At 40.4% G+C, this 15,627-nt stretch overlaps 1 protein-coding gene across 1 annotated transcript in view; it reads right to left on the minus strand.

Annotated features, from left to right (window-relative positions):
• Window positions 1–3,342: 3,342 nt before the first annotated feature.
• The window catches only part of KDM3B (lysine demethylase 3B), a 139,703-nt gene continuing 127,418 nt past the window's right edge, over window positions 3,343–15,627 (minus strand). The window contains exons 20-24 of the mRNA XM_075917875.2: window positions 14,177–14,296; window positions 13,628–13,767; window positions 12,718–12,894; window positions 10,849–10,983; window positions 3,343–7,486 (exon numbers count right to left, since the gene is read on the minus strand). Of these exons, the coding sequence (XP_075773990.2) occupies window positions 7,406–7,486; window positions 10,849–10,983; window positions 12,718–12,894; window positions 13,628–13,767; window positions 14,177–14,296 (653 nt within the window). The 3' untranslated portion in view covers window positions 3,343–7,405. The remainder of the gene's footprint in view (window positions 7,487–10,848; window positions 10,984–12,717; window positions 12,895–13,627; window positions 13,768–14,176; window positions 14,297–15,627) is intronic.

Below are 15,627 nucleotides of genomic sequence, written 5' to 3' on the forward strand. Positions count from 1 at the left end.
AAATAGCAGAGACATTGTACTCTGGCCCCAAGTTTTTTTCTTTATGAATAATGGTAACTCGCCTCATCGATCCTTCCCCATTTTAAAGAGTGCAATCTTGTGCACACTTGAGAGCAGGGAAAGAGGAGAAAAACAGTTTTAGAGTATAGAGATGTGGATCCTGTGCTTGAGGGAACATGGTGAGTAACATATTTGGGCTGTCTGATTGTTCTCTATGAATGTCATGTGCTAGGCCATGGGCCCTTGATCATCGCAGATGAAACAGGATTGTTTGGGTCTCAATGTGCAATACCTATGCTGCATCTATGAGCAAGCTTCCCAGACCTAGCAAACACTCATGCTACTGGAGTAAGAGCAAACATGGGAAAAACAGCTGCATCAACATTGTTGTACTGAAACTCAAGGCTATCCACCTGAGCTCAGATCTGCTTTGCCCCCTGCCTTTATATAAAGTTAAAGCATACAATAAGAGGACTGGAAGCGACCCCAAGAGATCATCGTCAAATCCGCTGTACTCATGGCAGGACTAAGTATTTTCTTCTAGACCATTCCTGATATGTGTTTATCTAAAAAAAAAATTCCAATGATGGAGATTCCACAACCTCCCTAGACAATTTAGCCCCAACAGGAAGTTTTTTCTAATGATCTAAACCTCCCTTTTTGCAATTTGACCCCATTACTTCTTATCCTATCCTCAAAGGTTAAGAACAACATTTTTTTCTCCCTCCTCCTTGTAACAGCTTCTTAGGTACCTGAAAATGTTATATCAATTATCTTACCCTCATTTTCAGGTATCTAAAAGGGCGGCACAAGGAGGAGGGAGAAAAACTGTTCTCCTTAGCCTCTGAGGACAGGAAGCAATGGGCTTAAACTGCAGCAAGGGAAGTTTAGGTTGGACATTAGGAAAATCTTTCTAAGTCAGGGTGGTTAAACATTGGAATAAGTTGCCTAGGGAGGTTGTGGAATCTCCTCCTCTGGAGATATTTAAGAGCAGGTTAGATAGACATCTATCAGGGATGGTCTTGGTACTGGATCCTGCCATGAGAGCAGGGGACTGGACTCTGTGACCTCTCAAGGTCCCTTCCAGTTCTAGTGTTCTATGATTCTTCTCTTTTCTAGACTAAAACTCATTTTTGTGTCTTGATCATGTTTTCTAGACCTTTAATAATTTTTTTTGTTCTTCTCTGGACTTCTTCTAATTTGTCCACATCTTTCCTGAAATGTGGTGCCCAAAACCAGACACCAGTTGAGGCCTAATGAACACTGAGCAGAATTACTTTTGTGTCTTGCTTATGCTAATATATCCTAGAGTGAATTTCTTCCCCCATCAGCATTACACTGTTGATACATATTTAGCTTGTGATCCACTAGGACTTCCATATCCCTTTCTGCAGTACTCCTTCCTAGGCAGTCATTTCTCATTTTGTGTGTATGCAATTAATTGGTTCCTTCCAACATAGAGAATTTTAATCCTATCCTCCAAAACTCTTACAGCCCCTCACAGCTTGGTCTTGTCCACACACTTTTCAAGTGTACTCTCTATGCCCCATATGAAGATATTGAAAGGAAACAGACCTGGAACAGACTCCACTCATTATGCCCTTACAGTGAGACTGACTCATTGATAACTACTCTCTAGGGATGGTTTTCCAACTAATTTTGCACCCATCTCATAGTAACTCCATCTAGGCAGCATTCCCTAGTTTGTTCATTAGAAAGTCATGAGACCATATCAAAAGCTTTACTAAGTCAAGATATACATCTACCACTTCCCTCCTATCCAAAAGGCTTTGTTCTTTACAAGTCCATGCTGGCTATTAATTATCACCTTATTGTCTTCCTAAGGTTTTCAAATTGATTGTTTAGTTATTTGTTCCATTAATCTTTCTGGGTACAGCAATTAAGTTGACTGGTCTGCAATTCTCAGGTTGTCCTCCTTTCTCTTTTTATAGATTGACATTTTATTTGCTCTTTTCCAATCACCTGTAATCTCCCCTGTCTTTCATGACTTTTCAAAGATAATCCCTAATGACTCTCATCTCCTCAGTCAGCTTCTTGAGTATTCTAGAATGCATTTCACCAGCCCCTGGTGACTTAGACATCTAAGTTAAGTAATTTTTAACTTTTTCTTTTCCTATTTTAGTCTCTAACCCTATCTCATTTTTCATTGGCATTTGCTATGTTAGAATCACCACCAACATTTTGGTGAAAACAAACAAAAAAAAGTCATTAAGCATTTCTGTTATTCCCTTTCCCCACATTGAGAAACAGTCCTACCCTGTGCTAGGTCTTCCACTTGCTTCTAATGTAACTGTAGAACCCTTTGGCTACGTCTACACTGGCATGATTTTCCGGAAATGCTTTTTGTGGAAAAGTTTTCAGTTAAAAGCATTTTCGGAAAATCGCGTCTAGATTGGCAGGACACTTTTCCACAAAAGCACTTTTTGCAAAAAAGCGTCCGTGGCCAATCTAGACGCGCGTTTCCGCAAAAAAAGCCCCGATGGCTATTTTCACAATCGGGGCTTTTTTGCAGAAAAGAAATCTCTGTTGTCTACACTGTCCCTTTTGCACAAAAGTCTTTTGGAAAAAGACTTTTGCCCAAACGGGAGCAGCATAGTATTTCTGCAAAAGCACTGACAATCTTACATGAGATCATCAGTGCTTTTGTGGAAATTCAAGCGGCCAGTGTAGACAGCTGGCAAGTTTTTCCGCAAAAGCAAATGATTTTGCGGAAAAACTTGCCAGTCTAGACACAGCCTTTGTGTCTAGCTAGTTAGAGCTTGTTTAGTGCCTTGCCTTTTCTAATTTTGTCCTTTTGTTGTTTATATTAATTCTGTGTCATTGACCTAGTTTCCACTTTTTATGTGATTCTTTGAGCTTTTAGATCACTGAAGATCTGCTGGTTAAGCCCATTTGGTCACTTGCCATACTGCCTATCCTTCCTCATTAGTGGGATAGTTTGTTCTTGTGCTTATAATAATGTATCTTTGAAAATTTGCCAACTCTCTTGAACTGTTTTTTCCCCTCAGACTTGCTGCCCATGGGATCTTACCTACTAACAACTCCCTGAGTTTACTCAAGTCTGCCTTTTTAAAATCCATCGGTTTTATTTTGCTTCCCCTACCCCCAATTCCTTAGAGTCATACATTTAGGAACAAAGTGACGGCTGTACTTAGAGCCTGGGAGACTGTATCCTGGGAAGCAGTGACTCTGAAAAAAAAAAATTAGGTAGCGTGGGGATCATAGTGGGTAATCCATGAACACAAGGTTCCAGTGTGACATTGTAGCCAATGAGCTAATGTGATCCTTATATACATAATTTGGAATGTCTAGTAGAAGGGATTTTCCTTCATTATTCGGCATTAGTGCAACAGCTTCTTGAATACTGTGCCCAGTTCTGATGTCCACAATTCAAGAAAGCTATTGGTAAACTGGAGAGGGTTCACAGAAGAGCCACAAGAATGACTGAAGAATTGAAAGACATGTCTAGAATGTCAATCTTTGTTTAACCAAGAGAAGGTTAAAGAGTGACTTGATTATACATTAAAAGTAACTATATGGGGAACAAAAATTTTGACAAAGGGATCTTCACTTTAACAGAGAAAGGTTTAACACTATTAAATGACTGAAAGCTTAAGTTATACAAATGCAGACTGGAGAGAAGACAAACTTTTAATAAGTGATTAATGGTAATTAACCATTAGAACAATTTACTGGGGCATGATGGACTCTCCATTCCTGACCATTTTTAAATCAACATTGGATGTTTTCTGCAAGATCTGCTCTAAAAATGATTTTGGGAAAGTTCTCTGGCCTGTGTTATGCAGGAGACCAGACTAAATCATCACAATGGTCCCTTCCTGTCTTGGAATCTATTAAGTCAGCCTGACATCAATCCTGGGCAAAACAGAAAAACAGATATGAAAGTCAGTCAATGTGTGATTATAATGCATGCAAGTCAACACGGTTATCAAAAAGAAATCGTCATACAAACTCAGTTTTATTTTTGATGAGATTATGTATTTAGTTGATAAAGCTAAACTACATACATGTATATATTTGTATCACAAGCAAACTGATATTTACCCGTTTTTCCTGTTCTTAATCTGTCTAAAGACAAACTAGGGGTCCTACAGTCTGCGTAAGTTATAATTATCCATACATTTCTGTGAAAACATTACAAGTGGCTTTATAACAAATTGATGGAATGCTGAATATTACTTACATAGTGTACTTTTTTCTAAATTACAAAAATAGAAACAGGAGTATGATATTTGGAAACATTTAAACCAGAAATGAAACTTTGGCTCTTAGAGTGGCATATTCTCTAGCTTCATAACAGTTGCTGGTACATGTTCCTTGAGGAGACCACAAAGTAGTTGTGTCTCACGTAGCCAAGTCAAAACCAATTCTTTACTAAATGGAACTGGGGTTGTGGTTGTCAGTTTATTGCAGAGGAATTATGCTTTGTTTTGAAGAATGACATCTACGTAAGAACAGTCATCATTACAAGAACATGTCACTTGTGGGGGAGTCTATGTATTTTGTTACTTGCAGCCAAATATTTTTTTCGGAGTATTTATTATTCAAATTTATTTGAAAAGATAATGCATTAATTGCTATAAAATTCACTCAGTGAAATGTCTAACAAATTAATTTGATTAATTTAAAAATGTGGTCATTGACTAAGAAACTAAGACCCACAAATAAGAAATTGAGACTCAGACATCAACTGCATCCTCAGAGATCAACTGTTGTTCACATGGATCTGTATTTTACTATGTTTTTGAATCTGGAAAGTTCTATGTCAGCAGAGCCAAGAGCCACTGTGGGCCCAGGGGCAAGCTAGGGAGCACTTCAGGCAGAAGGGACAGGGCTGGGAGCAGCCAATCCTCAGAGGGGACCAGAGCGCAGTGCTGCCCCCCACCCCAGCACTGAAAACCACACTGTGTGCCCTGCATGGCACTATGGCTCTAACTGAGAAGGGCACAGATACTGGCCACCACCACGACTGCTGCAGTAGCAGCGTCAGCGTCGAGGAGTTCAGGCCCCTTTGTAACACCAGATCCTAGTGCAACTGCTCCCTTTGCCCCCTTCACTTGCCCCTCCCGTTGGCAGACCTGGTCTATGTGCACATTCAGACAAATGGTACCCCCTAGACACTGGAGAATAGGAATAGCTGCTGGTATCTCCAAGAGACCAGATCATCCTGTGTAGCAGTTTCCTACTTCCTTTCAGAGCAATTTGCTAAGCAAGACCATGGCCCTGGATGTTCTAACAATTGCCTTCAGCTAAAGAAGCTCTTAGACAGCTCCTGTGAAGGGAAGAGTATGCAGAGAAGGCAGACAGCTCGGAGATGAGGCACTCACTATGATCCACCTACCTGGAATACAACAGGCAAAGCAGAAAGGTGATGCTGTTGCCACCATCATCTCCCAGACCATGACCCTGGGACTCCTCATGGCAACATACAGGATGACCCACATCCTTTTGTAAAAATGGGCCAGGGGACTGTAGATGTTGAACACGGGGGGCCGGAAGAGAGGACAGAGGAGAAAAGAAAATGAGACAGTCACCCAGTCTAAAGGCAATGTGGGAGAGCAGCAGCTACCTGGCCTGAGGGGACGAAAGGGATGTGTGGAAGCAGTCACGTAGTGTGATTAGATCAGGGAAGACATGGGGAAGGCAGTGACAGGATGGAGCCAAAGGCAGCAGGATGAACTTTGTGGTCACAAGCACTGCCCCTAGCCTCGCTTGTCATGATGCCTCTCTGCAGCTATATAGCCAGTAACAGCTCTACCCTGCAAGCCACTGCTCTGTGCAGTTGTGGCCTTGCATCCATTTAGGCCCATTGCAGGGGTTGACCCTCCCTCTCCTGCCAGGGGGAGGCAACTCATCCTGTCTTTCCGCATCTCCTCAGCTGCAAGGTAAGGAGTCACTGCTCAGACTGTATCTGGGTTATGACTGGTCTCTCTGCTCCCCCCTCAGCTGGGATCTTGGCCAGCTGGCACACCCAGCCCAAACCTGACCTAGGCAGCACGGCATTCTGGTGTCCTGATCATGAGCTCAGCTGGTGCCATGAGGCACTGCCCCCATGCACACCCCTCCCCCCACATGAACTGGCACTCTGAGACATACTGCATGTGGTTGGTTCATCATGAAGGTCGAGGTAGCTGAGACTGGCAGGAAGGGATAGGGACCAGTGGTACAGTAAATGAATTTTATTTTAAAAAGTGAACATATTAACAGGCCTGCAGGTAGGACTACAGTACAGCTGGGCACAAGGTAGATACATTTTCCCGTGGACCCGGACAATGAAATCATCGTTTCAATGCTGACATTTAGTTAATTCTAGATACAGTTCTACCAAGATGAATTTTTTGAAAATATTTCTGGACAAAGCCAATATTGAAAATTAATTTTCCTTCAGTTTTGGGAAATGAGAAATGTCCCGAGCTACCACCAGTACTTACTATTGCCTGGAGCTGTCCGTAGAGGGGGAGATGAGCAGCATCTCCATATCAGGGCAAAATACATGCCCTGTTTGATTTCTTACTTTGTGGAATCTATGTGAAGTGAGGAGTCAGTTTCTATTCGCTTTCCTTTGGCTGATTTTGTGCTATTTTAGACTGATTTCTAGAAATCATTTCTTGATTTTTATTGAAAGGAAGACTAAATGGAACGTGCCTTTCCTTGTAAATCCAGTAACAGTTGTGATATTTCAAAAATACTAAAAATATCTACTTTCATGAAATATTAACTGTTTCACTACAAACCTAGTTTTTCACTAAATACACAATTCTCCTACTCCTGGAGCCTCCTGGGAAAAGCAGTGGGTTCTCCCTGTATATCTGTATTCTACAGTGTATAGAGAAATGTCTACAAGAAGGGGAGTGTGAATAACAGCTTTATCCCTTTTCTTTGTCCTGTATCACACTAGGGAGGATTAATGTATCTGTGTTTCTGGTTGGACTCCTGTTGATCATACTCATTCAGTAGCTTATCTATGTAGGCCTGCAGCAGGATACACCACCTCTAGCACATTCCTTATTTCTTGAAGACTAACTAGGCATGAGGAAAAAATGTCCACACTCTTATACCACTTCTAATCATAATATGGAGGAACACCACATGGTTTCCAGGCAATTCCAATTTGCAAAAGGCCACAGGAAAGGGTAACGGCACCTTTCATTAGAATAAGGAATTCTGCATGTAGCAGTGCAATCTTCCATCAGACCTTCAATATTGAGGCAGTGTAGAAAACAGTGGCTGAAGAATGTATGTAATACTGACCACACCAGCTCTTAGTGAGAGGCCTCTGCTCCTGCAGAGGCAGTCATGTGCAGTCCCTGTATGTACTGTGAGAAAAGGCTTACTTCACAGGGGAGGTTAGAATTAGCATCTCCTAAGACCTAGCCAATTTGGATTCATGAGCCTTCAGTGTGCCAACAGCATCTTTTACTGCATGGTAGATAATGTTCTTCACCTGTAAGTAACAGAAAAAAAAATCAATACAAAATTTTAAACCTGGCATAATGAGTAGCATCTCCATCCTAACAAGAAGTTTAAGACCAGGAGGGATCACTAATTCATCCAGTCTGACCTGTATATTACAGACCACCAATCTAATATAGTGTCCACACCCTACTGACTCCTACTGCTCAATAAACAGCTATTTATTAGACTTTGGGGCTCAATATATAATAGATGTAAAATGCTTACATGAAGATTATCATAAGTCACACCAAAATGGCCAACTTATTAAATAATACTATCACTGCTTCTTGAATTTCAAACAGTATGGTTAGATAAATGTCAAAATGAGACTCCATTAAAAGTGCAATATTAACTGCACTACGTTATTTATCCATTTTACAGCAACCATAATTATTGACTTATCTTTTTAGATTTAAGCTCCTCCTAGCAAGGCCAATAGAGATCAGGCAAAACATTAAGTCTTTCATATTAAACTCTTGCCAAAATGGGTTGTATGTGATGAACAAATTATTTATAGACTAAGATCAGAATGGACTATTAAATCATCTAGTCTGACCTGTATATCACAGACCTATCTAGCCCAGTATCTTGTCTTCAGACACTGGCCAATGCCAGGTGCCCCAGAAGGAATGAACAGAACAAGTAATCATTAAGTGATCGAACTCCTGTTGCCCATTCCCCGCCATGACAGAGACTAGAAGCATCAGCCCTGCCCATCAATGTTTCCTCTAATTTTGTTATGTGCACCAAGCCATGTGTGGATGTGCACCACAAGCAGAAACACATGCTGCCGGCTGTTGATGCTCTGCTAATCAGCTGGGTGGCACCAGAATATCTCCTGGGTGGCCACCCAAGTTCTCATCTTACAGGGAACCTGCTGCCTGTCCTGGCTAATAGCCATTGATGGACCGGTCCTCTGAGAATGTGTCAATTTTTTTTTGTGAACCCTGTTAAAGTCTTAGCCTTCACAACATCCAGTCTTCATTCAAACACATGAACAGATGTAGATTCCCCTGCTGTCCTTGGTAGTTTATTCCAGTGGTTAAATCACCTTCACTTTTAAATTCAAATTAGAAATTAGACTCAGATTTTTGTCTGAGTTCAGCTTCTAGTCACTGTTCCTTGTTATGCATTTTTCCAATAGATTAAAGAGATTTTAGCACTCTGTTTCCCTCCTGTATATTTGATCAAGTCACCTCTCAGTCTTCTTTTTGATAAACAGATAGAGTGCATTCAGTCTCTCATATAAGTCATTTTCTCTAGCCCTCAAATAATGTTTGTGGTTCTATTGTGCACCCTAATTTTTCAATATCTTTTAAAAAATGCAGGTCAAAGAATAGGATGCAGTATTCCACTATGGTTCTGAGCAATGCTATATTCAGAGCAAAAAATCACCCCTTAGTCCTACTCAACAAATTCTTATAAATCCAAGGATTTCATTAGCCTTCTTTGCCACAGCATCACTTTAGGAGCTCACACGATAATATATTTGTTCTACCATCATGCCTAGATGTTCTAGTTGAGTTGCTTGTCCACCATGACTCCTAGCTCCTTTTCAGAGTCACTGCTTTATAGGATATAGTCTGCTGCCCACCAATTCAGTATGTGGTGCCTTCACTTGTTATTACTTGGTGCTTGGATGTATTAAAATACATTCTAACAGAATGGGCCCTCTTTACCAAGCGATAAAAATGTAAGACTAGCCATACTGGGAAGGACTAAAGGTCCATCTCACCCGGAATCCTGTCTCTTGACAGTGGCCAATGCCAAGTGCTTCAGAGGGAATCAACAGCAAAGGGAAACAAGTGATCCAATCATTCTGCATGACTACCCTGGTCACCATAATTTACTATCCTTCTAATCTACCTATCCTCCACAAGTGTTTTCCATCAGCAGGGATTTTGGGTTTAGTTCCAGATTGATGAGAAAGTGTTGAATAGCTTGGGACCTAGCTCATGGCACCCCAATAGAACACCTCCATTTGATGATAGACTTCCCACTGACAACTACTTTTTGAGATTTGTCAGATAGTTTCAAGGTTTTAATCCATTTAAGATGTGCTTTATTGATATTGTGTAGTGCTAGTTTTAGTAATTAGGACATGCAGTATTAAGTCTCACACAAAAGTAAGTCACAAAAGTAAGTATTTTACATCTACAGTTTCCTCCTTCATCCACCAAGCTTGTAATAATCAAAAAATGAAACTGGGTTTGTTTGATAAAACCTATTCCCATAAAACCATGTTGACTAGCATAATACTCTCATCCTTTAATTCTTTCTTAATTGATCATATTAGTTTCTCCATCATTTGTCAGGGACTAACATGACTCATCATCACTCTTCCGGTCTACCGAAATTTTTCTTGTATGCCAGAATTTATTAAAATTATCACTGGTATGCAACTAATCGATCTGAGCCAACTCATGGATGACTTTTCTGTGCAAGTCATTTAGGCCTACTAATGGTTTGAAAAGTATATCATCCTTGTATGACAAGATTTAATCATCCTACTTCTTTTCAAAAATTGAACAAATTTTTATTGAATATGTCTGACTTGTCTGTGTCATTAACAATTTACCATCTCCATCTAATACTCTTTCTATATAATTTCTAGAGTTTCTTGTGTTCCTAATATACTTAGACTCATTTCCTTACCAATTTTCTATCCTAATTTATACTGATTATTTCCTCTTCCTCCTCCTCCCCCCAATTTCTAATATATTGATTTTTATTTCTAATTCCAGGATTCACTTTACCAGTAAAATAGGTATATTATGCAACTCAATTTAAATCAATTTTAATACACATTTAAAAAATGCAAAGTAAATAAATATCAGTATAAGGATAGAAGAGCAACAAGGAACTACAATTTCATGCAGTGATTTCTTTATACAACTCTATACACTTTATCAGTACTTTTCAACCTGGGGGATGAGGGGGTTGTGATTTATTTTATAATTATAAATTACTTGTGATGAAACAAAGCTAAAAAACCCTTTTTGCAGCAATGCTTAGGAGATTTAAATAGATGGCGTGCCTTCTACCATTTCCCTTCATCAGAGTTTAATAATTTATGAGCCAAGCAATATGATCCATCGTGTAAAAAAGTGAGAGAGTTGTCCCTGGAAAGTAACTCAAGCTTAGTGCTAGTCCTTCACTTAGGAAGCTAAATCTCAGGGTGTAGGTTTTTGCCAAAAATATGGACTGTGTCTATAAAATTAAAAGCTCCAAGCTTGTGAAGTATTCATTTTCCTTAATTCATTGGCTATATACAAGTTCACAAGTGCTTCAAAACTTCCAAGGCATAGGATTTACCCAGAGATGGTTTCCCTAAAATGGACTCATAGTTACCTGCAGTTTATCCTCATGGTTTGTGTGAGTGTTAGATAGGTGCCTGAATTCCTGGGTCAGGCGGAAGCAGTGCTTTACATGTTCTGGAGATACAAAATCTTCTGCCACTTTAATACAACTGTACAGATTATGAACCTGAAAAAAGTAGTAGTATTAGATATTACACATACCACAGAGACTTAATGACCCAAGACAGAATAAATGCAAATGAATTCCATGTACGAGTTCTTGTACAAATATCTACCAGAAAGAGACTAAAACACTCCCATTTCCTGCATGATGATTCACAAAATTGTACCTTAAGTTAGAGTCTCAAAAACTCTATTGGATTTCCCATCTCTCCACAGTACAGTCTACCAGTTCACATACTACCTTCCTAAAAACATCAAGCTTATATAATGCAGTTTGGGAAACCCTGGTGTAGCATGTTAGCTATCACAGATTTAGATGTTCAAAATGATGGCGCTTCCATTAGTTCCTTTGGAGTCTCTTCAGTGGCCTCAGGAGACCTCCTGAGTGGCCTGGGACAGAGGAGTGGCAGGGCGTCCGCGGGCCAGATCAGCCCACTTGGTGGGCCAGATCTGGCCCATGGACGCCCTTTTGTCCACCTCTGTTCTTATCAATAATCTAGGAAAATACAACCTAGATGGGGCTAATGGAAGGTGAGTGCATAACTGGCTGGATAACAGTTCTCAGAGAGTAGTTATTAATGATTCACAGTCATGCTGGAAGGGCATGACAAATGAGGTTCCACAGGGGTCTGTTTTGGGACCAGTTCTGTTCAATATCTTCATCAACAATTATATATTGGCATAGACAGTGTGCTTATTAAGTTTGCAGATGATAGCAAGTTGGAAGGGGTTGCAAGTGCTTTAGAGGATAGGGTCATAATTCAAAAAGATATGGACAAACTGGAGAAATGGTCTGCGGTAAATCAGATGAAGTTTAATAAGGACAAATGCAAAGTATTCCACTTAAGAAGGAACAATCAGTTTCATGCTTACAGAATGGTAGGCAATTGTCTAGGAAGGAGCACTGCTGAAAGGGATCTAGGGGTCATAGTGGACCACAAGCTAAATATGAGTCCAACAGTGTGACACTGCAGCAAAAAAAGCTAACATGATTCTGGGATGCATCAACAGGAGTGTTGTGAGCAAGACACAAGAACTAATACTTCTGCTCTACTCTGCATTGATTAGGCCTCAGTTGGAGTAGTGTGTCCAGTTCTGGGCACCATGTTTCAAGAAAGATATGGAGAAATTGGAGAAGGTCCAGAGAAGAGCAATAAAAATGATTAAGTTCTACAAAAATTGACCTATGAGGGAAGACTGCAAAATTGGGTTTGTTTAGTTTAGAAAAGAGACGACAGAGGGGACATGATAGCAGTTTTCAAGTATCTTAAAGGGTGGTATAAAAGGAGGAGGAAGAAAAATTGTTCTCCTTGGTCTCTGATGATAGGACAAGCAGCAATGGGCTTAAACTGCAGCAAGGGAGGTTTAGGGTGGACATTAGGAAAAACTTCCTGTCAGAGTGGCTAAACACTGGAATAAATTGCCTAAGGAGGTTGTGGAATCTCCATCACTGGAGATATTTCAGAGCAGGTTGGATAGACACCTACCAGGGATGATCTCTATGGTGTCTGGTGTTGCCATGAGGGCAGGGAACTAGAGCTGATGACCTCTCGCAATGCCTTCCAGTTCTATTATTCTATGATTCTATGCTTTAGCACTCTTTAATAAGTCCTGTAGAACTGTACTATTACAACTGCAGAGTTCTTCTGGGAGCCAAATTATAAGTCCAAAGAACTAGTTTTATAGTGTTCCAAATTCACTTGCTGTAATCGTGATGGCCTGTAAAGCAGACATTTACCTGGTGAGGGGCACCTGCAGGAATAAACACAGCATCTCCAAGGAACTGCACTATTGCCCAGCCTTGTACTCCATACTCCTCATAAAGACGCTTACGTAGGGTCTGGTCCAGGTACCAACTTTGGTCATGAATTGGATCATGATCTGGTGGATTTTCTTGGCCTTGTTCTTCTCCAACCTAATACAAAGATACAAAAACATTTGTACAAAGATTTTGCAATTTGGTGGCAATACTTCTCAAAGTACTCTGCAACAACATACTGAGAACATACAGGTTCTTAAGCTACTTCAATATGAGACACTACCAGCTCAGACCATAAACACTTTTAAGGTCAAGGTATCTGTATTAGTAATAGAATAGAATATATGGATATATATACCTATCTCATAGAACTGGAAGGGACCTTGAGAGGTCAGTGAGTCCAGTCCTCTGCCCTCATGGCAGGACCAAGTACCATCCCTGACAGATTTGCCCCAGATCCCTAAATGGCTCCCTCAAGGATTGCACTCAAAACCCGGGGTTTAGCAAGCCAATGCTCAAACCACTGAGCTATCCTTCCCACCTCCCCCATCCATATCCACTCCTGAGGTGTTAGCCTATGGTGAACGTTTACGCTTCCTCTATGCTTGGGCATAAACTCATTCCCAGTTTTCTCAAATTGTGACATGGTGCCCATACAGATTTATAAACCATATCCAGGCAGCAGGACAGTAGTTTGTCAGTGAATATAGTACATGTCATTCTCAAACCACATTCACTGAAGAGAGAAACATCTGGGATTTCTGTAGGCGCATTTATATTTCTGCTCATGAGCATCAACTACAGCAGACTCAACTTAAATCTCAACACCTACACTGTGAAACTTTCCTGGACCCTATTAGCCCATATGCTCCTCCAACTGCTCTCTTACCTTTCGGAGAAGTTCCCGGATCTTCTCAGCATCCTTGGCAGCATAGATGTGCCACAGTGCTCCAGGCTTCTCTTTCCCTTCATGAATTCGCTGCTTTGTCACATCATCAGCATCTCCCTCATCAATTGTTTTCAGTACTTCTAAAAGGAGGGTCCACACAAAAGCTGAACAAGGTTGCATGAATTTACAGCTCCTAAATTTAACATGCAGAAGTTGGCATAACAAACTTTGATCATATGCCAGTCAATAGCTAACTGGAAGGAAGACAGATAACTTAGTCATAAGAAATCTCTAGTTTGAGACTAAAATATCCTTTGTGTCCTACCCCGCCCCCTCCGCACAAGATTTATATCACCACCATTATTTTCATAGTAATATCCTTGAAAAAGCATTAATGACTAGTGACTTCTGTCTCTGCCTCTGAATGTCTACTGAGACACAGCTCAAATAATCGAGGCAGTTGTTATAGCTGACAAAGCCTTTTGAATAATCCATGAAAGGCTTCCTTCCAAACCCCAAACGTCCAAAGACTATTATCTAAAACATTACCATCATCATGGGCTCCTTCCCCAATAGGGATGCCAACATACACCATGACATTAACAGCATCAGACACATCTAAGTGGAGATTTGTTGTACCAACTCGTCTGTCTTCTGCAGTTATTAACCCTATGAAGAAAAGAAGGGAGTAAAAAGACAAATATTGTAAAACAACCAAGATCCAATTCTTACAAAAACATTTTTGATTTGGAAGGGTAAGAATGCTTCCCACATGAAAAAAAAATCAAATTTATTAAAGCTAGTTAAAAGTTTAGTTCAAAAACATCATATTAGAAATTTAGTCTGTCCCTGTTTATAAGAGGGATAATTAACTCTTTAAAGATAAAAGTTTGAATTTGTGCCACGGAACTTTGCATATGTACAAGTCATTTGTCCCCACCTGTAGCTAGGAGATTTGCTTTCACAGTGCTCATAGCAAAAATTCTCTCCCACGCTGCTTTATTGGTACTTGCATTTCCATTCCCCTTTTCATCTCTTCTTTCCTTCTTTGTGCCCTAATCTTCCTCTTTGTAGTTTCCCCTTCTTTTTTCTTTATCCTCATTCAGGAAATCCCCCCCCCCCAAATATCCAAAAATATAAAAAAGAAAATTAAATTGAGCCAATGCAGATCATCATGGTGTTACTCTGCTTGTTTATCTTCTCCACACTACTGTGTCTTCTGTCTATTTAAACTGTAAACTCTTGAGAAAGGATTTTCTTAGGGCATCTTCAAGAACTGCTCAGCTGCACTACTGTAGCGCTTTGGTGAAGATGCTATTACGTCTATAGGACAGCTTTTCCTGGGGTAATTAATCCATGTCCATGACAGACAGTAGCTATGACAGCAGGAGAAGCTCTCCAGTTGACATAGTACTGTCTATACGGTGATTAGGCTGGTATAACCAGGCCCTATCAGAGAATGACAGAAGCCCAGACCACTTTGGCTTCATCTAGACTGGAAAAACTTGCCAGCTGTCTACACTGGCCGCTTGAATTTCCGCAAGAACACTGACGATCTCATGTAAGATTGTCAGTGTTCTTGCAGAAATGCTATGCTGCTCCCATTCGGGCAAAAGCCCTCTTGCGCAAATGCTTTTGCGCAAGAGGGCCAGTGTAGACAATGCGGTATTGTTTTGTGCAAAAAAGCCCCGATCGCGAAAATGGCGATCGGGACTTTCTTGTGCAAAACCGCGTCTAGATTGGCACGGACGCTTTACCGCAAAAAGTGCTTTTGTGGAAAAGCGTCAGTGCCAATCTAGACACTCTTTTCCGCAAATGCTTTTAACGGAAAAACTTTTCCGTTAGAAGCATTTGCGGAAAATCATGCCAGTCTAGACGTAGCCTTTGAGTTTAGAGTCCCCAGTCCAGCCCCAGATGTATCTAACTTCTCATCTATAGGGTCATATTAAAACCAAAAGAATATATGAAAATGAACACTTGAAACATTTATTTATTAACAA

Source organism: Pelodiscus sinensis, chromosome 16 (assembly GCF_052426305.1).
Source record: "Pelodiscus sinensis isolate ZL-2025 chromosome 16, ASM5242630v1, whole genome shotgun sequence".
In the NCBI taxonomy this organism is placed as follows: Eukaryota; Metazoa; Chordata; order Testudines; family Trionychidae; genus Pelodiscus; species Pelodiscus sinensis.